The following is a 27,850-nucleotide window of genomic DNA, read 5'->3' as shown; positions in this document are numbered from 1 at the left end:
AAATCGGCGGAGCTAATGCCCGGTGTCCACGATGCAAGAACTTGGTCCAAGTTTCGGTTTAAGCCAATCAACTTGCAGCTCTTACAGAAAAGCAGCAGTTTCATTACCCTCAACTCGCGGAAACGCGGAATCCTAGAATGTTACCATTCTGTTTCGCGCTTCCGCGTTTCCGCGCTCCATGTAATGGCACCCTGAGCGTCGAGCGTCAGCATGAAAAGGCACCTTTACCGTCGCCGTTGGCGGCACTGGCTGCCAGCTGCCAGTTCTCAGCAGCAGGGGGACCTCTCGACAAATATCTTCGCGGCCGCGGCGCACGTCGACGTCGTCGACGCATACGTCTTCGCGATCCCAACCGGACGGACGATCTGCGTGTCGTTGATCCGTTTGGGTACGGCCGACCGGGACGGTGGATCTCGCGAAAGGTACGTCCCAACCGTGCGTGTTCCGCGCCGCCTCCGTCGCGTGCGTCCCTCGTCATCGTCGCGGCTTTCCCGTTTCCGGACACTTCCATATCCGGAATTCCGCGGGGGAGAGTTTTCCCGTTCGCCAGTGCGTCAAGTGCGTTCTCATTCGCGCGCTCGTTGTACATGCGTGCCTCATGGCCGCGTACGTGTGCTTGTACATACATGCTTGCGCGCGCGTGAGCGCAATACATGCATACGTATGTATGTACATACGCGCACGAAAACGCCAGAAATAATTTCTCCGTTTCTGTCTGTTATACTAATAGATCCGTTTGCCTAGTTGCACCCCGTCTGCACTCCGTATTCCTGGTTCTTTTCTCTCACCAACGCGCGAAGATATACGTAAGTTTGTCGTATATCGCCGGGCGTACGAGGTGCCGGAAAGTGTAGCCGGAACCGTCGGCTTTTAATGTTTAATGTTGTTGTCCGTCTCTATCTCCCCTCCTTCCGACTTCTCCCGCTCGGCGATGTCACCCCCTTTCCCTATTCTTTCGCATCTTTATTGTCTCTTCCCTCCCTCCGCCCCCCCACCCTCACAACAGTTTCTCTCGCGGAAAAATATTTACAAGAAATGCCTGCCCCCGCAAATCAACCTGCTTATATATTTTGCGTCTTCCTCTTTCTCCCTCCCTCCCTCCGGGGAGAATTGCTAGAACGCAAAACGTGGGGTACTCCTTGAATATCGTATTACTTACTCGTGCACTAAGTTTATGTGATTAGATTTGAGTTCGGCGAATTTAATGACGAGTGTATACATATATACATATATGTATACATATATGGACATTGTACTACTTATATAGATTACATAAATTATGCAGGTATGAATTATTTATACAGTAATTTTTTTAATCAAGCTTATTAATTATTCATATCAATGTAATCATGATTAACAATGAGCAAATTGTTCACAGCGTGCCAGCGGATTGGCAGCAGATTCGATCGGAAATTGCTTGCAAATCGGCATCAATTACGCCCGGATTAAGCTCCGTGTTTCGCCGGCGGAGCTTGCCGTTATAACTTGATGAAATTGCTAATAAATCGGGCATCAATCTCGTGTAAGCATCACGTTTTGCCGGCGGAGCCTGCCGTCATAACTTAAAGCCTTGTGTCCACAATACTAGAATCGCTCCGAGATCTTGGATGGAGAAATGGGAGAAAAAAATCATCATATTTAAACCAATTCGGCAATTGGCTAATTGGCGATTGGTTAATTCTGTCTCTGTCCAAAATCTCGGAGCGATTTCTAACGTGGACACAGGGCTTAACGGCAGATTGACGGCAGAGATCGAACAGCATCCATCGGAATCTCCAGATTCTGTCGCCAATCTACGTCAAATTGTGTAGAAAGTATGTCAAAATCTGCTTGATCTTCGCCATCGTACTTTGTTGCGGGTTTACGCATGAAATATAATAATCTACATCTACATGTATACAATGTAAATTTATGTTTTATGTGTCATATAAACAATTAGTAATCTATTCATTAAAAACATTCAGATTTTGTTTGCATTTTTATTTTTAGTTACTATTATTCAGTTTGGGCACAATTTTTAGAACTATAAAAAATTAATAACAATGGTTTTAAAAAGATATTGAGTTTATACTTATAGAAAAAAAATAAACATTGTGCATATTCCATGATAAAAAACTATTGCTCAACATAAATAATAATGTTTTTATATTAGCATCATATATCTTTCATTTCAGTACAGTTAATAAATAAATTATAACTGAAGTGCATCTTTAATCTAATCTAATTTAAAATTATTTTTGTAGGACTGCAAAAATACAGTTTAAAGAAATCAATCATTCAGTTCACAATAATTTACATTAGTTATATTGTCTACATGGAAAAAGTTCGTGTATACATAATGTAAGCAATACGTAAAGTAGTCGTAAACAATCCATACGGACTGCTTTGTTGACAAACTTCGTTAAATTTCTGTCAGCATTCTGTCGACATTGTATACATGTTAAATCCCATATTAAATCTGTAATTTTTTTGTCGACTTTTATAGCAGACACTCTGCATAACCCTGTTGTCGATAGACTTAGCTGTCCGAGATTATATGTTATTTCTCGCAATTATACATATATGGATGTATTATTTCCTAATAGAGGCGCGAAAGATTTGGTTTCGAATTTTTATAGCTCGATTAGCGCGGCAAACGCGCCCGTTGCACGTGTGTCGCGCCGACGAATGTGTATTTTTGGAGGACGAGGGTGGCAAGGGCGAAGAATCCGGGATTCCACCACCGCTCCACCACGCCGCCGGCTCTCTGTTTTGCTCCGCGATTCGTCCTCTCCCTACGCGACGACGTGGACGCCGCAAATTAAATTATTTCTGTCGCCGCGACGACTTGGGCGAGATAATAACGACTCACCGTCGTCTTTTGCGTTTCGAAAGACTTTTACCTTGCGAAAGAGTCCGATTTTGGAGTATTATATTGCTTAATTTGCGCCGGGAGAAATGAGTTTATTGAAAGGCGGTGATGAAACCTTGGCCTCCTCGGAACGAAACTTTCATTCAGTCTACGATACTTTCTCTTTATAACAAGCGGTTCTACGTCAAACGATTGACGCTAGTATATCAAGTACACAAGTACAATATATTTTTACTAACAATGTATCAAATGATACCAATTAATGTATACGTACACCGGGCAATTTAAATCGTAAAAATTATAATATGAAAATTATAATTTTGAATATAAATATTGAGCGTTCAAGTTTCCTTTTATGTAATGTCTTTGTTGCAGGATCACAATGGCTACCGCACAATTGAACAGAGCCAGGAGCGTAAAGAAGCTCGAAAAACCACGGCCGCTTAAGCTTAACCAGCGCAACTCGACCGTCGATGGGCGGATCACGACTGGTAAATCTTTTTGTATTTATTCTCGTTTTGACAAAACTTACGATCTCTTGCGACGGCAGTCTTTTATAAAGATATAATCATTTTCTTGTAAATTGAATATGTTCATAAGCTGCGTTTATTCTTTCCCAAATTAGATCGATGACAATTCTTTTTGTAAACCCTTTTTTTTTCTTTTGACTTTTCAGTAGAGGATATAGTGTCCCTAATCGACAATGTTGCAATGCAACTGACCAACGGCTTCCATGACCGAACGCTGCAAATGAATGTGATTTCTATGTGTAGTCACCTGAAACTGTATGCCAACCAGTTAGAAGCTATTTACAAAGGTAAATAATTCTTTCTTGTACATAAAACGTAACTTGAAAGCCAGCTCAGTAGTTTACATGAAGAGTAATTCTTTCATGTTTTTCGATGATAGATTTCATTCCACATGCTTTTAAATAAAGGATGATTTTTGTGAATAATTTTTTAGATCAGCTGGACCGGGCTTTTGTGGCGATCAGAAATGGGAGCCAGGACGACAGATTAGATCTGACGACCAGGGTTCATCTGCTGGAACTTATCGAGCTACGAGCGAAACAATGGCGTCACACCGATTCGATGGACGTATATTACATGCAGAAGTTGTCGCATCTAGACAATGTAGGTAACCCTAAAAACTTACTCGTATTTTCTTTACATTTACGTAACTTTTCGAAATTATATTTGAGACATGCAAGCCAGATACAAGAGTAATAATTATACTTGGTGAGAGTAAAAGCTTGCAATTAAAATTTTTTGGATATTATTTAAACAGCTTTCATTCTTAGCGTTTCAATATATAATCTTAAAATATTTACAAAAAAATCTTATTGAACTTTTTTATTTAACATTGAATAAAATAATGCTGTTTCTTTCTAGCTGACCGAAGCGGTACCCGATACACCTACGAACTTGTCGTCCCCGTTATTGACAATGACTTCACCCACCTCGGCACCGATCTTGGGGCCCGGGGAAGTGATCAAGAATAGCGGAAAGTTCGCCAAGCCTACACGCATACCGGGGAAAAACTATTGCAAAGACGAGGTTGTCATTCGCAACAGCGACTCGGGAAAAGGTAATTTAATTGCTTTTATTCTCGTTGTACGAAGTTTCCATTATTAATTGAGCAGGTTCGATTCTTATGGATCAAAATGTATAACCCATGTAATGTTTTTATTACGTTATTTGCAAGTTGTTTACAGTAATTTTAGTAACGTCGCGATACGATAGATAGGGATTGTTTGTGAGATGAAGATGACCTGATTTTTACGTAAAACGAAACCAATCGGTTGTATTAGACCTTTAATCAACCGACTTTGATTTCCCGATTATGTTGGCCCGATTATGTTTTTATTGTTAAATAATTCGTACGAAAATACAGTGATGGGAATAAAAGGGCGGCGGGTTCACATGATTGAAGAGCTCAGCCAGACGATCATCTCCTTCCAGCGAGGTAAAAAGCAAATGAATGATCTGCCAATGGCTTGTCATAGCATTTTGTGCTCATTGCATCGCAAGAACAGTATTAATCGGTCGAACGAGGCTCTCTCTTGTTCCACAAAAACACCTAATCCTCTCTTACATTATCAAGTTTGACGCGGCAAATTTATATTGACTATTGTTCAAATATCATACGTATGTAAAAAAAATATTCATATCTGTGATAAAAAATGGCAGCCAATATTTTTTATCCGGTCACTCTTAGTTTGCATGACAAAGCTATTATCTAACCAGCGTGATTAGGCCACTATTAAGTTTAGTGTTTTAGTTTTGCAACTTGATCTACTAATCGAGAAAATGCAAAGCACATCAGCTTTCTTTCACGTGATGACACAAATCGACATGTGTTACACTTCGCAAGGATTAAGTTGATAAAAACATTCTTTTTCCTTGTTTCCTTTTTTGTTCTGTTAAAATTATATGAGATGAAATAGTCATTTTTCTCTCGATCAACCTAATGCGTACAATTTATATCAACCATTGTGGAATGCATCTCTACAGCCCGATGAGTGAAACATACGAATGTAGTGCGTTACGTTCGCAGCTTTAAGAGCCGAATAAAGATATTATATTGTATTACCAGTTTATTAACGCCCAGTCGACGAATCGATCATATATCGCGGGTCCCACGTGGATAGAAAGGTTGGCATTTCATTAATACTTTGACGTTTTCGTTAATATCGCATAACATGTGAGACGTCTGTTTTACATTTGAATGTGATTTTACATACATATATCTAAATATTTTTTAAAATACGTTGTATATTGTACTTACCTTGCTTTGGCGATATTTTAACAAGTATTTAATATCACATCTTGTTTAACACATTAACCGTGCCATTGGACTTGTGTTAAAAGATGTTATGTTAACGGCAACTACCATATGATTTTTTTCAATGAATATCAATATTGACAAAACTGCACCACTGATACTGAGTATCTTGGTTTGTAGTGAACCCTGGAGCTAAAGAACGACTTGTCCAAATCACGGGAACGTCCGAGGACAAGATTCAGTATGTCTAAATAATATATTTACAATAAAGTAGAAGTTTATTACTAATAGAAGTTTAATAATAAATGTATTCCATGCCTAAGATCTACTTAATAACGGCACATTTAGCGAGTTGTTATTAATAACAGCGTTTAACGTTCTTAGTTATGCGAAGGATTTAATCAAAGATACGATACAACGAAATGCATCGCCAGTGAGACTGGAGCAGAGCTCCGGCGGCGAAAAAGGAGCAATGGGCGGCTCCAGCTCCTCGCTCAACAGCAGCGCGTCGGACGAGAGCAATCGTCTGCAACAGAGTCAGCAACACAACTCTCGTCTACGTTCGTCCCTCCTGCACAGTCTCTCCACCAACGACGCCAGCATAGGCGAATACAAGTACACCGTCACCGTTGGTAACCAGTCCCTCAAAATTACGGGCTGCAATCTCGACCTCGTCAGGGTAATAATAAAATCGTACACGTTGTTGTATGATTTATATAATTTTATTAAACTGGAGATTAAGTTCAGGTGTTAACATCTAAATAAACTGCAGTATTTAATTAAATTTAAATGCTGATAAATTAAAGATTAAATTTATATTAATCAGCATATAATTCTATTAATTCCATTTATATTCTTTTTATTTTATGTATTCTGTCTGCTTTAATGCTGGTCTACAACCTTGCTTTAAAGAGTATTTAAGCTCTAAGTCGTAAAAAATTGACTAATCACAATCGAGTATTCGCCTCACATTCCATTGTGATTGGTCAATTTCTTACGGTTTAGAGCTTAAATATCCTATAAGGCAAGGTTGTAGACCAGCACTTATTCATGTATAATTTTTGTGAACTGGATAATCTACAGACGGCAAAACTGGTACTGGACGAACACTTTTTGGGCGACCCTGAGAACTTTACCAGCGGGATAGAGTACTTTAATTACGAGGACGAACCCAACTTCACCATAACTACCACATCCACCCCCATTGTTCCCCGTACGCCGTTGTCGCCATTGGACAATGTAAACGCTCCTGCTTCTCTAGGCCGAGAGTTAAGTGTGGATAGCGCCACGACCTCTTCGGAAAGCGAAGAAACTTACAAGCCTCGTCCGATCTCTGAAGAGCGAGGCTCGACTCAACAAGGTATTCAAATATAAAAACAAAATGTAATATTATATTTAACATTATAATCATAAGTGGGTAGTTTATGATTATAATGAAAAAAACTCAAGAAATTCTCGTTTTCGTGCAATTTACGTTGTTCTTAATTTTACTGAAATAAAATTTAGTCTAATCGGTTTTAAAATGTAAAACTGGTCAGTCTCAATACACAATAAAATAAATAAATTTTAATCAATGCCTTATGATTCCATCTTGTTTCTATTTATTTAGTTCCAGAAGCGAGAGAACTTACGTACGAGTTTCTGCTGCTGTGCGCGTCGGGCCCGTACGCGAAGCGGCCCCCCACCGATTGGGCGCGCATACAGAAGGAATGTCCCAATATAGTCCGTAAGGTACCGCTATGCGACAGAAACGCCAATCATATACCGTGCAAAACCTTCCGCGTTACTCTTCCCTGTAACGTCGCGGTTTAATATTCTTGTGTACAACACGCATCCATAATACTCACATATACATTAACGCCCCGCCGGGAGAGGAGTCCGCGTTTCCGAGGATGCGAGTTTGTTACGAGTGTGATTAATTGCGGTATTCCATAACCGCATGCATTCAGTAAGGGGAGGAACGGAAATGAGATCTGCTTCGTTTAATCATCGATCACAGTCAGGTCTCCGTATTCTCTCTCTCTCTTTCTCTCTCTCTCTCTCTCTCTCTCTCTCTCTCTCTCTCTCTCTCTCTCTCTCTCTCTCTCTCTCTTCCTCTCTCTCCTTCTCCCTCTCCCTCTCCCTCTCCCTCTTCCTCTTCCTCTCTCTCTCTCTCTCTCTCTCTCTCTCTCTCTCTCTCTCTCTCTCTCTCTCTCTCTCTTTCTCTCCACAAGAGAATATGCTTTTTACGAAGAAGATGAGACCAGGTTGTATTTAACGATTAATCGAAGAGAGAATTTAATGAAGATTATCATGAACGTGTGAATCTCAATTGTATCTCGCGTATTAAAAGACTTTAGAAGTTTCCTCGCGATATGCGTGACATTGTAATTAGAGATTAGATCTTTTGCAATAATAGGAGACGACAAATTTTTGAAAGTTACTCAAGACCAAAGAGATTGTGAGTTTCGTAGTATGTGATACACATATATTTTTTTTACATTGTTTACGCGTTTACAATTAGTTTCAAAAAGACTTTGCGCATTAAACCTGCGCGATTAATTGACTGAATGGATTTGTACAAATCATCATAGTCGCAAAATGTGATTAAAAAACATTTTGTGTTCACCCCTCGAAGGGCTATCTAAGACTCAATTGGCTTGTTGTGTGAAACAGTCATGGTATTCAGTATTTATTGCGTACAAAGTTTTATACTGTATTATTCTTTGTACCGAAATTTGAAAGTCTATGTTCCTACGTCTCGAATTTAGAGATATACACTAAGATATGTTTTTAAACTGTTTTTTTCTTATATCACTATATTATGTTGTTCATATAGTTAAAGAACTTTATTTTTTTTATATTTTTGTTTCTCTCTCTTTCTGAGGAGTTTAATACGAGATTGTTTTATTTGATCTTGTATACAAAGAAACTAATAAGACTAGACTAATAAAACTAGTGTTGTGTGTTAAACTCACATACCACGCTGTATTAATAAATGAGTATTGCAAAATCCGCTGAGTCTTGCTCTCTGCGCATTCTTCGTAAACAAGCGCAGTTTACATGACAGCTGGCATACTTGCTTAGACATGTGCTTGCAAAGTCTGCGAAAAAGAAAGGCGCGCGAGTCAGTTTACTAACATTTCAGAATACACGATATTTTCACTACATATACGTCAATTGCTAAAGTAGGAAGGCCTCGTGTAAAGTACGCTTGTGAACGTGTGTAGACTTACAATTACCGTCTGCATGTGTCCTCACGTGAGCAATTTAACACGGCTTTTCAACCGAATCGAAGCATGCTGCTTATAACAAGGTAAGGTAAGGGAATTTTATTGCTTTCTTACTTGTATCGCGAGACTCGCCCGGCAACTAATCTCTTTCTCTTGACAGGCATTCAGAAGTCCGATTCGCTGGTTCGAACCGGAGGCGTACAAAGCAAAGCTAGCAGCCGCTGGTCCCGTTGCGATATTGCCGATTAGCGAAGCGGAAACCGATCCCGAGTGAGGCCGGAGGTCAATTTGTCGCCTCCCTCCCGTTATCCTCTCCCACCTTAGTAACGAGAAATTTTCAGAGAACGACGTGTGTGTGCTGTAACGGTCTTGTCGGTCGTAATAAGATTAAGAAGAGGACAAGAAAAGATATTTTCCTCGAGAAGAAGGCGAAAAAGTTTCGTTGACGATATCTCGAAGAGAATATCAAAAGACGTCTTCGCCAAGCATTCACGGAGATGCACCTAAACGCGAATTGTCGGGCACGCGCTTCGTGCAATTGACATGCTAGTCATTAGAGTGAAAAAACGTTCGATTAAAAAAAAATTAGTACGAAAGAATTATCGTACATTGTTCGTCTTTTCGATCGATTACATGTTGTTTTCGAACCGCGCCGATATTGTACTGGCCGCAGGGGGAAGTGATCCGCGCAGTTCCTTGGGCTCAACGAACCTATGGCATTAACCCGAGTAAGACACCGCGGACATACATACACAATTATACATACGCGCATACGCATATACACATTTCCGAGTGTTACGAAATTCCGCCCCTTAAACTTACATTTACAACAAGATATTGGCCGTAACGTCACTAACAAGAGGCGGGTGCCATTAAACAAAGGAAGAAGAAGCCGATATTGTACGGCACGCACACGACTTGTGCAACATTCTGCCGCAGAAAATCTCGACAAACGCGCAAGAATGTTACGTTAGGTTATTAATGATAAGGGGAAAAGGAAAGAAACAAGATCAGAAAATTAAAAAGAAGAAGGCCAATAATCAAGGATTAATAGATGTTAAACCATATAATTGATTAACATATATAACAAATAACGGATAAAACCAAATAGTTATACCATTGGTGTTGCAAAACATTTAATTGTTCAAATCAATCGATTTCGAGCTTTTTAAAGCTTCCTTTAACTCTAAACAAATCCGTTGCTGTCTTTGCTTTGCCCAGTTGTAACGCCTCATTAACGCGATGACCTTCTTCCTCTTGGAATCAAGCAACGTGATCTACCAATTTTTTGACTTGTTTATCATGTAACTCCAGTAGAGAACCGACTTGACCGCCTGATTCATTCGGAAGAACTTCGAACGGTATGAATTTCTCCAGAGTGTCGCTCGTGGTAGTCGTGGTATGGATATGAAACATATCCATCAACTGCTTTTTCATGAATGGTCTCATCATATTCATAATGACATCCATTACCGGAGAAGAATTCATAAAATGAAAACCCTTCAATCTGACAGGCAATCCTTCTTGTAGATAGTAGAGCTATTTGGCGAATAAATCAGGCGGTCAAGCCGGTTCTCTACAGGAGTTATATGATAAACAAGTCAAAAAATTGGTAGATCACGTTGCTTGGTTCCAAGAGGAATAAAATCATCGCGTTAATGAGGCGCTACGACCGGGCAAGGCAAAGACAACAACGGATTTGTTTGGAATTGAAGGAAGCTTTAAAAAGCTCGAAATCGATTGATTAAATAATTAAATGTTTTGCAACACCAATGGTATAGCTATTTGGTTTTATCCGTTATTTGTATATATGTTAATTAATTATATGGTTTAACATCTATTAATGCTCGATCATTGAACTTTTTCTTTTTAATTTTTATATTTATACAAGCGTGGTTATTTCTTTTTATTTTTAAACAAGATCAGATTTGTTGAAACCGCACATTGAAAGACAGCTGTTAACTTTCGTACATGTAGTTCGATAGGATTAGTAGCGTTAGACTGAGGAATTAAGATTGTGCATTCGAGAGGAGAGGAGTTAACTTTTATAAGCGAGATTATTTATAACGATTTTTTGCTACTCGCCTAATCGGATCGAGAAGACGTTTCTCGCGGTCTCGACGGGAAAAAGATTGTGAAAGACTAATACGTTACGTTAGGAGAAAATAAAGTAGAGATCACACATTATAAGAATAAATCTCGCGCTTTTGTAAGTATTCGGAAATATAATATATTCGGAAGTTCGGTCCCAAAACCCGGTGGGGATTTCAATTCCGCCGTGTAACGCAGCGTCGTGATTTAGCATAGTCTAGTCTACCTATTTGAACGTAGGAATTACCATTTTTCTTTTTGGTATTTACTCTGCTGTGACGCAATAACCAAAAACTTTAAAGAACGGAGGAGAAAGAATTTAAATTTTTTTTTCGAGAGTTTATATATATATTATTTTATATACGCTAAACGGAAGCGTTCGTGTGCTACGTGCAGTATGTATTGTGAGGATCGTTCTGTAGCCGATAATTCTCTTTGTTTATTTTATTGTGTAATTAGCGTGAGAAAATGCCTCACTTTAATAAAACACGAGACAATCGCAGAATTATGCAAGGAAGATTGTTATCAGAAAGTACGGTTCCTTGCGTGTAAAATGTTATTTTATTTCCGTTATAACGGATTTAAGGCTTCTGTTAATGTCTCCTTAAAATGTCGGAACCGAGAAATCGCCGGGATTCTTCTCTTGGGAAGACAGAAGCCTCGATTCGGATATTACTTTGCAATTCAAAAATCGAAAAATTCGCAGCGGACAAGCTATTGTTACCGATACGTTTGTAACTCTGATGTTTATGAAACGAAAGATCTTGATACTGCCGAAAAGTCCAAAAATGTAGGCCAATTCTCCCTGCGATATTGTTAATATCTAATTAATTTGGCTACACGTGTTCACGAACAAGGAACGTGACTTCCTTCGCGCATAGTCAAACTTTACTACACAATGTCTAGGACACTTACGTTCATTTTTAAGTTTTTACACAATTTAATATTTATTTACACTACACGTCGGTTAAATTATATATATATATTTATATAATTTATATATAAATAAAATTTGTCATTTATATATAAATTTTATATACATATACATACATAATTGATTTCTATCTAACTAACTGCGCAGTAATGTAATAGTACTATAATGTATTATTGTACCTTGTCGTTTATAATAATAAATCATTAAAGTCAGAGACACATACGTTGGTAATTGTCTTTCTCTTTTCTTTACCCTCTCGGGTACGATGGAGGAACGTCTACGAAAACTGGATGTATAAAGTAATAAAGTCGACTGCGTCGATCCGGTACTAATCTTTTATTATTCCAATAATAATAATAATAATATATGTCGAAAAATGTGATCACTGAAACATACACATTATGTATCTCCCGCCGGCCTCGCAGGTTCAGAAAATTGTACTAAATACCAATTGCATATACACGCACGCGCGCACACACACACACACACACACACACACACACACACACACACACTCTCTCTCTCTCTCTCTCTCTCTCTCTCTCTCTCTCTCTCTCATACTCGAGTCTCCTTGTAAAAGTTAAAAATCTTAGCAGTGCTCGACGAAGGCCCACGCTCGCCGATTGCATTTTTTCCTCCTTTTTTTTCTTCTCCCTTTTCCTCTCATCACATATTCATTTACATTGCTATTATTCGTATTGCGAGTGATTGCGAGCGGCCTATCATGTAATTTTTTTTTTACTCGTGGAAACATACATATTATCGTATTATCAATATTTCGTAGTCCAGTCTAAAATCAATCTCGGCTATGATCTAGCTAGAGCGTATATATAACTGGTTCTTCCCTTCGCAATTATCAATATAATAATATCATTGTCCTGCTGTTGCGTGTGGTGGTGTAATGTGTGTGTGTGTGTATGTGTGAACAATGATGCACCTATTACATAATAAATAACAGCGTGATAACTGATAACGCTACTTCCACAGAAATTAGCGCGACATGTGGCGTAAACATAACGGGAGAGTAAAAACGAGAGATCTCTTCTGCTATCTTTTCCGTTCTAGCGTATCGTGAGATTAAAAAGTAATGTTAACAGCATTGGATCTAATTGGAAATAGATCTCGCCCTGAAATTTTTACTTAGAATTTTTCGCGTAACTTTTCAGAATTTTTATATAATTTTGTAACTTAGGACATTTTTCAGAAAGAAGAGAAAATCTACATCTCTTCTAGAATTCTAAAATATTTAAGATCTTTTTTTACAATTAAAAAAAACGAACTAAAATCTGAAAAAGTTTATTCTTATTATAAATCTTCATAAATTTAAAATGCGAAAAATTTTCAAAAAAAAATGGGATAAGAATTTGTTTCACCAGAGTGTAAATTTAACAACAGTATTAATCTTTAGACAGGTCTTTTTTTCTTAAACAACGGAAATTCGTTGTAGGAAAAACATGCATATTTAACATATAATCGAATATGCAAAATATGATATTAATTTCAAGACGTTGTAAGACGTCTTGCGCGAACCTCTAAAGTTTAATGAAAAACACTCGTTTTTATTAAAACAAGAGCACGACGATGTTCAGTTAACAGGATTAATTCGAATTAGACTGACGCTGTTAGTCTATTTGGTTTGTTCTTTTTAATTGAACTTCTTATACAGTTCATCTTTTCTCTTTTTCTCTCTAACGTGAAAAGAAAAAGAGAAAAGATAAACCGTGCAAGAAGTTCACCTAAAAAGACCAAGCCTATTATTTTTTTCCATTACACGAGAAAATAAACAAATGGTAGAGTCGCCGATATCGGAGATGTTTTTACCCCTTTCGATAATGAACACGCAAGAAACCCCGCGATCGCGAGTCCCCGGAATGTAATCCGGAGCGCCTTGAGAACCCACTTACGTATATATGTATGATGTATGCATATATATCTACGTTTGTGTGTATCTTATAATTAATTAGTAGTAATTATGCATATGATGCTCGCACGTAACATAGGTTCGTCGCGTTCCGACCGATAAATAGTCAACAGAGCGCGACTCGCGTTTCCTTGTTCCTCGTTCCCTAAGCGTTGATCGCTTAAATACGTATCCTCGACCGATCGAGAACAAGCGGCGTCTTGTCGTATGTACAAGCTAAACGAAACAATAACGATGACTTTTTTCTTTCTTTTTTTTTACAAAATAATCGCGACGAATCAACAGCGCGAGACGAATCCGAATTAAAGAGGCGAGGATAAAAATTAAAAATTAGTTTTAGCGCGAATTACAGACGATATTTTTAAGGCTGGTTTATAATAGCCGTAACCGTTAACCTAGGCCGGTGCCGTAAGAGTTGGAAGATAGGAAACTCGTACTACCGTTTATAATGGTTGGCAATAATCTGTTATTTTTGGCCGTAACCAAAAAGTTGACTCAACTTTATCTTTACCGGCCTACGGCCAGTGAAAGCAACGGAAAAGAAGTGAAATTGAGGGGAATCCATCAGAAAGTCAAAAGAAAGAATCACACATAACCTTAATTTTGACATACGTGATATAGGAGGTTGAAGGCATTGAGTTTCTTTCAGTCGAGAAAACACCTCCAAAAAAGAAAAAGATACGTGATACAATGATAAATGACGTGGATTTAATTTTCTGGGTCGAACAATTTCGGCATTTATACGACAAGAAAGAAAAAGATTACAAAGACAGAAATGTCGTAGAAAATTCTTGGCAATTTATTGGTAACAAATTGAAAGCATCAAGTGAGTATATTATAACATATTTGATAAATATTAATTATCATAGAAATACCAACATCAAAATTTTCCTATACTTGATGAAGTATTACAGTATTAAATAATTATAATTTTTATTTAGGTTCTGAATGTAGAGATCGTTGGATTGCCTTACAAAATCGATTTTCAAAAGAACGATGCAAATTAATACGATCAGGATCAGGAGCATCGGATCAGAAAGAATGGCCATTAATGAAAACTTTGGCATTTTTACACGAACATGTAAAACGACGAAAGACATTTGGTAACGTCGAGTCACCATGCAACGACACTGAGGATTCTACATGTTCTATGCCAAATGACTCCTCTGCCAAAGATCCTCAAAATTCGACTCAGAACTACAATGTTGATGAAGAAGTAACCTATGAAGATATTGAGTACCTTGATGAAACATTAAAAGAATATGTGGAACATCTGGACGATGAAACTGGTTTGCAATTTTATTTCAAAATTTTGTAATTTTCTTTAAGTCTTTGGTTTTATAGATACTATTATAATAGACACTTTCGGTTGTAGCAATTATAAATGTTTTACATTGAAATGTATAAAGTGTCGTAGAGAGTGATTTTATACAGCTGATGATTGATTCTTCAAACTACACTAATTGTTTACTTTTTTAAATATTAAAATAATTTGTTTTAATTATAAACATAGTATTAATACATTAAAAATAATACTAATTAAATTTCCAGGTACACATAAGGATTTTGAAGACGTATCAATATCGATGGACGAGACTTCAAGAGAAACTGTAGACCGCTCTTCAAGAGAAAGCACTCAATCACCTGCAGTAAAACGCTCGCGTTCCAGATCCACTACTCCGACTGACAAAGGTTCCTCAAATAAAGCATCTATACAAGTCAAAATGGATGAAGCCGTAGATATTTTTAAAAAATTTGTAACTGAAAGAAACACTTTGACTGCGGAAGATAATTCTTTGAAAAATTTTTGTAATTCCATATATGCTGACTTGAAAAATTTAGACAATAAGAATTTGATACATTGCAAAATAGAAATCATGCAAGTAATTGCCAAATATACACAGTAATACATATATAATTTAATATAAAAATAAATTGTTTTATCTCAAATTTGTGTTGTACAATTTTTATTACTATTCTAAGTCTAATTATTTTATTACATCTGTTTTACAAAACTAATTATATTAAATATAGACAATTAATGAAATTGGTTAAATATATATCTTATCAATGTCACCCCGGTCTGGATCCTCTTAAAATATGTGCCCACTGCCAAGAAACTGCCCCTTCGTGCGAAAGATAATGTGCCATGCTGTCACGTAGAGCAATCATTGATCTTGATGGATTATTCGAACCCATGCGTCCTAATCTTTGAAAACTATTATCTAATTGTTCTTGTCGAAATAAGCCTTCATTAATATGACCATTATCTCCAACAGTGTCAGAAAAATTTGAAGGACAATATACTAGCTGTTCGTCATTCTTTTCAGAAATGCGCAGAAAATTATGTAAACATATCGTAGCAGCGGTAATCCTTTCTACATTATCAACTTCGGCAATGATATTATTTCGCAAGATTCTCCACCTCGATGCTAAAATACCAAATGAATTTTCTATTGTTCTCCTTGCTCTTGATAATCGGTAATTGAAGATTTGTTTTTCTTGATTTAAATTCCTTCCCGGATAAGGTCTTAGAATATATGGTTTTAGAGGAAAAGCCTCATCTCCAACAAAATAATATGGAAAATCCTTATCTGTGTTCGGTAATGGTGTACTTGCTGGTAATTTTATCTTACCGGAGTCCAATCCTCGGCCGAAGGCTGACTCCGAAAATACTCCGCCATCACTTTGCGAGCCATATGCTCCGATGTCTATAAGTGTAAATATGTAGTCAGCATCACAAACGGCCATGAGGACGATGCTGAATGTTTTTTTATAATTAAAAAAAGCACTTCCTGATTTTTTTGGTGCCTGAATTGTTATATGTTTTCCATCGACTGCACCACAACAGTTAGGGAGATTCCATTGTTTGTAAAACTCGTTCGCTTTCTCTTTCCATTCTTCGACTGTTGGTTGTTTGCAATATATGGGACTAAGAACATCCCATATTGCTTCACAAGTTTCCTTTATTATTACAGATACAGTAGTTTTTCCAATCAAAAAGGACCACGCAACTACTTGCATACTGCAGCCTTGAGACAAATAGCTGCAATAATATAAATTCTACATTATTCTTTACATCGAAACTAATATATATAATTCTGTACAAAACATTATAAAAATTAAAAGATTTTATCACTTACAATAATGTAATAACTAGCCTATGTTCCGGACTTATAGGCTCACGTCTGCTCCACTTTACTAATTTGTGTTGTATAAGTCCTAACAATTTGTAGAAATTGGTCTGCGACATTCTTGTATATTTAAAAATTGTTCATTATCTACTGTCGCCATATCTTTAAATAAATTATGGAAATGTCCTGTGTCCTTCCTTTTTTGATTAATTGGACGTACACTCCAACGGCGTTTTCTCCTTATTTTGTTAGTCAACGGTGCGTCTTTATATGCAACGTATGCTAGCCCCAGAATTGTTATAAACATTCCACACTCAATAATTTCTGATGAATCCATCGTTTCTGTTAGACAAAAATCCATTGTTTTAATTTAAATTTATTTATATAAAAAAATGTGACTTACAGGTTATGCGTTTTACGGTGTGACTGCGACCGTTAACAGCTACGTCAACTGAACTATTATAAACCGCCCCTTTAACAGATTACGGTGACGGCCTCTACGGCACCGGCCTAGGTTAACGGTTACGGCTATTATAAACCAGCCTTTACTCTCCTTCCGAGACACACGCCGTCACACAATAAAATACAATTACGTAGATCACGTAAGTCTGCGTCTAACATTTTTTTTTTCTTAATCGAACACGGAATTTCGCAGGTCGCGTCTGTCCCGCAGATTCTCCTGATCTCTGTAAATCCGACGCCTGATTTCGTAATTTTTACAAGTAGGACAAGAGTTTCTACTCTAAAATTGGTTTCGTAATGTAAGAAATTCGCGGAGAACGAAAGCAACAGGGGCAGAGATTGTCACGACAAATGAAATCTCTCTCCTAGGTATATATAATACGTGCGTACGTCTTATGTATTAAGCACATGCGCCAGAATGTTTCGCGATTCGATTGTGAAGATGAAAAGCTTAATGCTACGCTTTTAATGCTTATTATCGTCAAGTGAGCATAAAATATATATGAGTACATATGTATATACATACAAATACATATAATTTATATATATATATATATATATATATATATATATGGTTATGTAAATGTATGTGTATATACATGCGTGTATATGTGCGCCTAGTAACCCTTCCACTCAGTTCCGAGCAAGGTCCGCGCGAGATATGTGCAAATAACGGTAAGAAATTAAGGGATACATTTTCTCGTTTATTTTATAGCCTAGAGACATCATCTTATAAAACATAAATCGCTAAAAGCGATGTAATTCACTTAAATATATATATGTATACATATATATATATTCAGCATTTCTTTATACTATCGAGTTTTTTTTTGGAGGCGCGTAGGCTTGCAGGATAAGGGGGGCAAATCGCGATCCAACGAAAATTTGCTAGCCGCTTTGCTTTCATTCCATTTATATATCAAAAAAGGAGTGCACAATATTGAATATGTTCTACGAATACATATAAATGTCTTCGACACGATGCTGCAAAATGTAAACGTGATATTCAATGAATGACATTATCATACATTTATGAGAGAAACAAGTATGTATTACGCTCGTGTTATGCTCGTTAATGGGAAATACAAAATTCTTCAGCTGCCTGCTCCAAGAATTGGTTTCCTTTCCTTCCTTTCCCTTTTTCTTCTTGTTTCTTTCTTTTTTTAAATATCGACATAGCATAAACTGTATTCGCATCTCACTCGCACGACCATGTCCTACATATATACAATAGCGCAGTTATTAGCTTCTCGCATGCCGAAGTCGGCGCGAAACGCTCACTACGATCTCGTGCTCCTCGCGAGATTAATCGCCGCACTCCGTGCACGCCCGTTAACAAATTTAAACGATCTTTCTTTTTTTGCCTGAACAAATTCGTTTGCTAATTTCCTACTTCGGTCAAAATAAATTTCTACATAAACAAAATAAAACTCATAAACCTCCCATTCTCGTTTAAAAGCTACCCGCAATTCGCGAGGTTCTTTCTCTTGATCATCATCCTTATGGATTATCACGTCAGAGTGCCTTGCACGAACTGGCACGTAGAGACGAACGAGCGCTAGCGATGTGGATAGCATTTTGTCGGTGGTAAAATACGCGCGTACGATTGACCCGAGATAAGCTCGAATCCGCGTACGGTATTTAAGTTAACACCTCTTTAGATATACCAATCGCGATTTAATACGCATGCGTTGTATTATCATCCTATAGAAAATATGTTCCCACACTCTCACATTTATACCACGTAAGTGTAAAAAAATTTTTTCGTACAGTTTACACTGTTCTTTTTTTTTTCATCATTCCTTTTTTTGTCTTACTTTAAGTCTCCTGGCTTCTCGTTAGAACGTAAAATTCACTAGATACATCGTCAGCGGGAGATGTACTCCACTCGTGGGCCGATACGCGTTGACGGTGACGATGATAACGATGACCCACGGGGTTAAAACACGTAATCAGGACCCGCCATGTCTATTGCCCATCGGAATTTATCCCTCTGAGTCTTGTTGTAAATCTTCTCGACTGGGATATTGTGCTTCTTACACCTGGTGAAGCATAGAAATTTAATACAGACATGGAAGATAAAAAAAGAAGTATTAATATTAAAAAATTAAGAAAAAGTATTTAATATAGTATAGTCTCGGTATTAACAAAAAGCACAGATATGAAAAGAGATTTAATTAAAATATAAAATATATAAAAGAAAGATAAATTGTAAATATATGAAATAAAAAGTTAAAACTAAAGAATGTAAAATAATAAAATTAATATTAAAATTATAAGAAATTAGATAAAAATACGCAATTTATTTACCATGCAACAGAAATTCTAGGATCGAGATAGTTCAACTTGGAGGTACTCAGTGCGATCTCTTTGTTCTCTTCTCGGTCGGTCGCCTGGACCTCCAGCTTCGTCAACTGATCCTTCAATCTTTCTAATTGTTTCTTCTTCTTTTCATATGTTCTGTAAAAGCATAGATGCAATCAATTCATGCATACAAGCTGCACGATATAGAAACATGAGATATATACAAAGCCACACTTTTTCCTAGCTTTCTTTCTTTCTTGTGTTACAGAAAAAAAAAGAATTTGTAAATAAGTTTGTCAAATGTGTGTCACTTGAGAACAGTCTCTACACATTTAAGCAAAATATTATTTAAATTAAAATTATATATCTAGAGTCTTTGTGTATGTACAAAATTTATAATAACTAATTAAATTTAAATTAATAAATAATAACTTACTTCGTAAATAAGTTATTGTTTATTAATTTAAATTTAATTATTTATTATGAATTTATTACTAATAATATTTATTATTTGATATATGTATATGTATAATATGAATAAAAAAATAACATACACTTTTTCCTTCACCGAGCCGTGTTTTGCGTCTCGTTTAGCGTCCTTTACTTGCAACTCGCAATCGGCTATGGCTTCTTTCTTCGCGTCAATCTTTGCCTTTAGATTCTCCATGGATTTCGCGTGTGTTTTTGGTACAGAACGCTGATGGTTACACAGTATGGCGACGGCGCGATTGGCTCGATTGTACGAGAGAATCTTCTCCGCTTCTGTGTCATTCGGGTCCGTTAGTTTGTCAAGCTGTTGCTGCAGCGTCCACGACGCGTTATAAGTTCTGAATACTTTGGCGGTAAGACCCTCCATCAGCTCGTTCAGATGTCTATTCATCACAGTGGTGTTGAGACGATCGAATAGATCATCCCCGGGTGATTTATTTTCCATGAAAAGTTGCAGATTCTTAAAGACGCGCTTTTCCACTGGCACTTCGTTGTAATATCGAATAGAATCTTTACCTGTGAATAATTAATTCCATAGAATCACGTAATTATATTATATTATAATATTAAGAGATAAAAAAACTATTTTAATTATAAGTATATTGATTACGTATCACAATTGCAATAATTCAATTATTACCTAAGAAATCAAACACGACGACGTATTCCTTGCCGTCTTTCTGCTCATGTAGCTGGATATGCTCCACTCGCAACGAGCAACAGCCCACAGTATCCGCCTGATCCTCGTCCTTCTCGTTACCGGCTCTGAGCGCCAGTTTGTCGATGAAATACAGAGCGACAGCTCGCTGTCTAATGCGCATCTCCTTGCTTTTCCAGTCATCTCGATACTCAGAGCGAATCTTGTCGATCGACTTTGCCAGCTTCCGCGCCGTCTCGTACTTCTGCCAATCCTTCTCACCTTTAAGCTTGCTGGATGGATTCAGCATCACGTACTTCACCTGTCCCTGAATGTTCTCCGTCCAAGACGCGAGCCATGTGACATTAGAATCGTGTCGCACCTCCTTCCACTTGTGACCGGCCGGTGGTTTTGGTATATTTGAGTCCTTTGAACAATTAATGAGCACGTCCTCCGGCAACACTCGCTTCTTTAGCTTGCCCATCTTGGGATGCTCGCCACGGCCCCTGAACAAGCCGGGCGGCTCAATCTTGAAGTTACCGATCTTTTCCTTATGGCCGTCAATGGTGCAGAAGCCATACTCCTTCTGTATCTCCTCGTTCTTCTCCTTGATCTTCTGCTTCTCCTCCTTCGTCATAGCCTTGCGTTCCTCGCTCTTCTGCAAGAAGTACGCGTGCATCTCCTTGAAGTTGCACTTAGTCAGATCGGTGATCTTGGCGCGCTCCGACTCGGTCATCACCTCTCGCCAGTCGTGGAAGAAGTTGTTGTTAAACGCAGCCTTGGTCGTGTAGTCATGGTCAAGCATGCGCGCGTAGAAGGTTGCAACTTCCTCCGTCTCCTCACTCAGCTTTATCTCCTTGCTGTTATAGTAAAACTTTACGGTAGGGGGTAAGGGTTCGTAGGGTGGCGCAAATACTGGTCCCTTGTGTTCCAAGAAATGCCATTTCGTGCCATCGCTCTTCTTCTCTTCCTCCCACCTGAATTTTAACGATAAATCATGTTAAATAACACGAAAAACTCAACAAAGAAGAGATCATGCTTCGGGATATAAAGCACGTATCATTAAAGTATTAACAATAAATTATGTTAAATGATACACGAAAAGAGATCATGTTAAGTTTCAAGACGGAGCATATATTAAGAAAGTGGTAGAAAATATAACTGCAAACTCCGATGTTAGATACGATGTTACTCCAATGTTACTACAGATATAACCTCAAAATCGACGGTTGCTCTTTCGTTTTATAAACTACGTAATTGTAGTTGCTGCCAAAATCGAATAAACATCTCGTTGACAAACGGGCCACTACATTTCTTACAAGGATCCGCATTACATTCGCCTGTCATTCGCATCTTTCATTTAAAAATTACCGAAGATTCGAGGTGCGAGACGTCGTTAGAAAATATAACACGTGCACGGGTAACGGATGCACGTGCATCGGATACGGCCTTAAACCCTTGTGTCCACGATGCTAGAAATCGCTCTGAGATCTCAGGCGGAGAAAGAATTAACCAATTGCATTGATCAATTGGCCGAATTGCTTAAATGTGATTGGTCAATTCTTCCTCCGTCTGAGATCTCGGAGCGATTCTCTAGCATCGTGGACACAAGGCTTAAGGTGATCCTAAAGCTGTCTGTAATACCTACACTCGTTTTTAACAATATTTGCTTCGTATAAAAATTTTATAACTTGATGTTACAAAATGAGGGTGCAGGTCCATTCAGTAGACATCAAAAAATATCATACCGCGTTTGTAGAATTAGGCTGAGACTCCAAACAAAAAAGTTAAGCGAAAAGTACGATAATGTACGTACATTACGTTCACGTAATCGTACATTCGCTTAACTTTTTTGTTTGGAGTCTCATCCTAATTCTACAAACGCGCGCGCGGTATGATATTCCTTGATGTCTACTGAATGGATCTGCACCCTCATTTTGTAACATCAAGTTGTAGAATTTTTATACGAAGCAAATATTGTTAAAAACGAGTGCAGATATTACAGACAGCTTTAGGATCACCTTAAGAGCGATTCTCACTCCGCCCAATGGCTGACGTTCCGATATCCTACTCTATTGGAGTTTCCTAGGAACTTTATATCAATTTTATCCCTAGAAATTAATCCACCTATTGGACGCGTACATGAAATGCTGAGCAAATCACATTAAAGGATGCAGAAATAAATAAAATAAAAATTAGGGAAGGGGGCATTCTCACGTTACTGTTTACGCGAAAAGTTTTGTGAGTGTCCATACCATTTCCAGACTTCCTGCTGCTCCTCTTGCTTCTTCTTCCTCGGACTTGGACTATCGCCGTCTGCTTTCACCTTTGTATTTTTCTTCTTTGGTTTCTACAAAACAAAAATGGTGTGAAACATATTCTACCATAAACATACAATTCTAACAATAAATAAAAGTATCTTCGCTCGTCTGAAGCAAAAGCTAATCGTATGTTTCGGCCTGTATTACGAGCGGTATTCAGGTGTTAATAAAGAATTTACATGTTATTTGAATGTAACAATAGTTGCCCTGAAGAAGACCAAGTAGGTCGAAACGTTGGCTACGAATTAAAGTGGATTACAAATTTATGTAAATTCTTTATTAACATCTGAATACCGCTCGTAATACAGGCCGAAACATACGATTAGCTTATACAATGTGGAAAAAATCTATTACCTGCGTTTCTTCAGGCTCGTCATAATCGTCATCGTCTACATGTTTTCGTTTCTTCTTCTTGGTTTTCAGATTAGCCGCCTTCTTAGATTTTTTGCGCGCCAACAGTGGGACGTCTTCATCTTCGTCCGACTCGATTTTTCTCTTCACGCTTGACGATACCTTTGGTCTCGAAAACTGTATCAATATATTTAATAGCATTTTTTAAATTAAATAATCTTTAAAAGATTATTCTTTTTTTGTTCAACTTATAATTAAAATAAAATTTACCAATGGTTTATCCTCTTCAGAGTCATCTTCCGTCTTTATAGTCGTATTGTGGAGATCCGACAGTCTGGTGTCGTTTCCATCCGTCGAGTCCATGCTACCGTCTTCCTTCATCGGTTCATCGTCATAGTCCTCCTTGATATAAAGCCGTCGTTCGCCACCACTGTCATCGTCATCATCCAAGTCTTGTGACATAGGTTCCTGAAGAAAGATCCATTTCAGTACTTCGCTCTTTATTCATTCTCTGAAACGTAACCGCAAACGAAACCTTACCTCCTTTATCTCAGTCTTGATTTCCATATTAAAATGATACCCTTGATTAATCGCGTGATTCATCTTCACGTTCGGTTCTTCTTTTACTTTAACCTCTTCTTTATCCTTTTTCTCCTTTTCCTCGCGATGCTTTTTAATAGCTGCAATTTAACCGCAGGTGATTAAAAAGCACAAAATAAATAATTACGTAAATATATTTAGATAATCCTGCATACATTTGTCCTTATCGTGGCGGTGGCGATCTTTGTCTTTTTCGTGGCGGTGCTTATCTCTACCACTGGACGAACTTTCTCTGTGCTTGTCTTTATCTTTCTCCGACGAACGATGCTTCTCTTTATCGCCTGAGGAGTGAGAAGTGGAATGTCTATCCTTGTCCTTTTCCGACGAGTGCTTCTTGCCGTCCTTTGAGATACTTCGGTCTTTGTCTTTGTCGCGCGAGCTAGAGTTCAAGGAACTACTGTGTCTATGCCTATCTTTATCCTTGCTCTTCGAATCCTTCTCTTTATCTTTGCTTGAGCTGTCCTTGTCCTTAGAACTGCTGTGATGCCTGGCAGAAATACATCGTCATCAGACAAATATCGTAATGGAACATCATTAAAATACTATTTTATGGAACATCCTTTTCATTTTACCTGTCTTTATCTTTGGAGCTCGAGCTCGATTTGTGATGATGTTCCTTGTCCCTGCTCTTTTCCTTATCCTTTTCCTTATCCTTGCTGGACGAACTGCTACTCTTATGCTCCTTGTCCTTACTAGTAGACGAGGAACTCTTTTTATCCTTGTCCTTATCTTTATTATTACCGCCATCGTGCTTCTCCTTGTCCTTAACGGAACTGGAGCTATGTCTGTGCTTGTCTTTGTCCTTATCCCTGTGTTCGCTTTTATGATTTCTCTCCTTATCTCTGCTCCGATCTTTGTCTTTGTGATCCGATTTGTGAGACCGTTCTCTGTCCTTGTCTCTATGCTCCGACTTGTGTTCCCTTTTCTTATCGAAACCATTGGACATGCCATTGATATGATCTAGGGAAATTAAGTATAGCGTTGAAATACACAAGAAATTAATTATTTATTTTACATATGAAAGAATAATTCTGTAACAAAAAATGTAAAATCTATATTGTATAAAGCATTAGCAGATTCTGTCATCGATAATGAGAGGGTTTCGGCAAAATTAATTGGTTTGATATTTTTCTTAGTATCACGCGTAGCTTTTACTCCAGAATCAACGACAAGAACACGATAAAACTTCCGATCTGATTTTTACTTGTAAAAAATTTTTTGTATTTTTTTCCTAGATTTTTTAAACAAATCCAGCAAAACTATTTGTTTTATTTAGAAAAAAGAAGGTTTTATTCCCTCTTACCCACCAGTGATATAAAGTATATAATAATAAAACAAAATAAATATTAGTTTATCACAAAAAAGTGTGGAAAGAATAATCAAATAAAGAATAGATGAATTAAATTTAAAATTGGAATCGAACTTTTTGCGATAAACTAATATTTATTTTTCCAAGTACCAAGAACACGTTTAGTCCGATTTAATAAGATTCTTAGGAAAGAAACACCTGGGCCGGTGTATTCATGGTCGGTTCCTATATTTAAAAACCGTCTTAAGTACAATCTTAAGATGTCACTCTAATCAATCACAGAACCGTATTAGCATCTTAAGATATTATAGTCTTGAAATAAGATCCGACTATAAATACCAGCCCTGGATTTTTCTACAAAAAGACTAAGGGCCGTGGCACGTAGAAAAACTTAAGCAGTAAGCAAATCAGCCAATCACAGTCAAGAGCTTAAGACGAAGCGGTAGCGAATCCATACCGTTGATTTCCTTACTGCTTAAATTTTTCTACGTACCAAAGCCCTAACAATCGAAAACTCACGCGCCCTTTAAAGCCTCTATCACATGGTTTTTTTTTCAGCTTGGTACAATGGCACATTTGTCTCGGAGAATTTGATAAGCATTTAGCATCGTCACCCACGACATTCTCTCGAAAAAAGTCCCGAGTTTCTGTCGTCGGGAAAAAATTACCGAAAATCGAACTTTCGGAAAAATGCAAAATTCGCGTTGGATCCGAGAAGCGGTGTTTTCCGTGCGTGCCGGAAAAATCGCGGATCCCGCCTTCCGTCCGGCACTTCCTCCCTGGACGAGACAGGACACGTGTTCGATTCCCCCTTTCCGCGGTGGGGTCATCACGGGTCCTCCAGCCGCATGTCGCCCGCGATCAGTCAACGTTTGCCTGGCGCGCGCGGCTAGAATAAAAAGAACTCACCACTATGATTCCCGGAGACACCGCTGCCGCCGCCGCTCTCCTTGGTCTTCCTCTCCTGTAACAGACGAGCAGCCATTCAGGCGCGGAAGGAAGCGCGTCAAGCGCGACGAAGGGGGTCGACCGCGGGGGGGGTACGCGCGTCCGTCAACGGCCTCTTAAAGAGCCGAGCACTCTCGTGTCTCGGGAACTCGCGGCTCTCGTCCGCGTTCAGCCACGATAGGACTTAGCCGCATAGACGCCATTTTGGGACTTAGAAAAATTTCGCGTCGGCACCACGGGTCGGCGCGCGGCCGACCAAGAGGCGAGAGCGCTCGTACGGCCGTTAAACGCGAAAACGCGTACCTACGCGGTCGCGGAATCGCGCCCCGATGCGGAAATGCGACGCTTACCAGGTTCACCTGCGCCGCCGCCTGCTCGAGCTCCATTTTCCCAACACACACGGAACCTGTACGGCGCGGCCAGCGATGGACTGCGGCGCGAGCCCGCGAGGTTCAGCTGCGCTGCCGACAGAGCGAGGCGAGCCGCGAATGCCGCGAGCCGCGAGCCGAGCGGATGGCTGGGCACGGCACGTACAACGCACGACGCACGACTCTCACGCACACACGGCACGACTCGGACCGACCGACGAGCAGCGCGCGGCCTCAGTTTTTCTGTCTCTGCAGCACCGCACGCCGCGCCGCCCCGTCCGTCGTCGTCGTCGTCGTCGTCGTCGTCGTCGTCGTCGCCGAATTCGTAGGTCGAGAGAAAGACGGAGCAGCAGAAGGCGAGGGGCAGCGAGAAGGAAGGAGAGAAAGAGTGACTTCCACCGTCCACCGCCCGTAACCGCGTCCGTCCCGTCCCACGTCCGACACTCCGACGTCCGACGAACGACTGGACTGGACACTGGACAGTCAGTGGACTTCTCTTCTGCGCGCGTCGCGACGCCGCGCAACCAGTCTAAGTGTCAGAAACGCGCGACCGCGCATGCGCCCGCTTGTCCCACCCCTCGCCAAGTGTACGCGCGAACCAGACGCGATCGCGATCGCGCGCCGCGCGCGAGGCCGATGCGATCCGTTTCGTTCCGAGGGAGTCATTCACCGCTGTTCACCGCGAGGTCGATTGAAACCGGTACGGTCCCGCAGGCGGGTTCAATACACGATCCGCGAAGACGATTTCATTTCGCCGCCATGAGAGGACCCGCGCTCCCGCGCACGACGGAAACGTTATATCCCACAGCGAGATCCGGTCGAATTTGTATCGATCTCGATCGGCAGAGATTCTGTTTTTAATTTTTCTCTTCTCGCGGTGGAGAAAGATCTTTCTCACGCGAGGATCGGCAAAAGTGAACTTCTAAAAACGGGATTTTACTTGCGAAAAGGATTCAATCGCCGAGAATTTCCGAAAAGTAGATTACAATATCGTTATGGAGATAAATAGAAGTATTGCACTTGATCGTTGCGCAAGCTTTCGGAATGCAAGAAACCCGATAATTTTGAAATTACTCCGTACTTCCGCCGGTTTTGCTGACTTTGAGAATGTTCGTACGAGATATCTCTTGTCGT

General features: G+C 39.0%; 3 protein-coding genes across 7 annotated transcripts; 2 read left to right on the top strand and 1 right to left on the bottom strand.

Moving 5' to 3' along the window:
- Positions 1–201: 201 nt before the first annotated feature.
- Positions 202–12,094, top strand: Mxt (Eukaryotic translation initiation factor mextil). Of its 4 annotated transcripts, XM_077418931.1 has the most exons (12): positions 291–422; positions 731–806; positions 3,227–3,342; positions 3,528–3,668; positions 3,815–3,984; positions 4,243–4,438; positions 4,745–4,816; positions 5,816–5,876; positions 6,020–6,314; positions 6,719–6,995; positions 7,245–7,366; positions 9,008–12,094. In XM_077418931.1, the coding sequence occupies exons 3-12, from the start codon at positions 3,234–3,236 to the stop codon at positions 9,119–9,121; spliced, it is 1,557 nt and encodes a 518-aa protein (XP_077275057.1). In that variant the 5' UTR covers positions 291–422; positions 731–806; positions 3,227–3,233; the 3' UTR covers positions 9,122–12,094. The 4 variants fall into 4 exon arrangements, with proteins under 4 accessions (XP_077275055.1, XP_077275056.1, XP_077275057.1 ...); XM_077418929.1 differs by lacking the exon at positions 731–806 and having other exon boundaries at positions 202–422; XM_077418932.1 differs by lacking the exons at positions 291–422; positions 731–806 and adding an exon at positions 1,383–1,522.
- Positions 12,095–14,479: 2,385 nt separating this feature from the next.
- LOC143904331 (uncharacterized) lies at positions 14,480–15,700 on the top strand. Its single transcript, XM_077418928.1, has 3 exons — positions 14,480–14,619; positions 14,735–15,082; positions 15,345–15,700. The coding sequence occupies exons 1-3, from the start codon at positions 14,484–14,486 to the stop codon at positions 15,698–15,700; spliced, it is 840 nt and encodes a 279-aa protein (XP_077275054.1). The 5' UTR covers positions 14,480–14,483.
- A 2,372-nt stretch (positions 15,701–18,072) lies between these two features.
- Top1 (DNA topoisomerase 1) lies at positions 18,073–27,205 on the bottom strand. Of its 2 annotated transcripts, none has more exons than XM_077418919.1 (12): positions 26,699–27,205; positions 26,310–26,364; positions 24,664–25,051; positions 24,247–24,578; positions 24,032–24,171; positions 23,762–23,959; positions 23,495–23,668; positions 23,075–23,169; positions 20,823–21,796; positions 20,248–20,698; positions 19,700–19,849; positions 18,073–19,431 (listed from the first exon to the last, which is right to left on the bottom strand). In XM_077418919.1, the coding sequence occupies exons 1-12, from the start codon at positions 26,732–26,734 to the stop codon at positions 19,329–19,331; spliced, it is 3,096 nt and encodes a 1,031-aa protein (XP_077275045.1). In that variant the 5' UTR covers positions 26,735–27,205; the 3' UTR covers positions 18,073–19,328. The 2 variants fall into 2 exon arrangements, with proteins under 2 accessions (XP_077275045.1, XP_077275046.1); XM_077418920.1 differs by having other exon boundaries at positions 23,495–23,653.
- Between the last annotated feature and the right edge of the window lie 645 nt (positions 27,206–27,850).

This window comes from Temnothorax americanus, unplaced genomic scaffold (assembly GCF_048541705.1).
Source record: "Temnothorax americanus isolate GAGA-0224 unplaced genomic scaffold, ASM4854170v1 Scaffold50, whole genome shotgun sequence".
Taxonomy (NCBI): Eukaryota; Metazoa; Arthropoda; class Insecta; order Hymenoptera; family Formicidae; genus Temnothorax; species Temnothorax americanus.
This window is presented reverse-complemented; position numbering and strand designations above follow the sequence as displayed.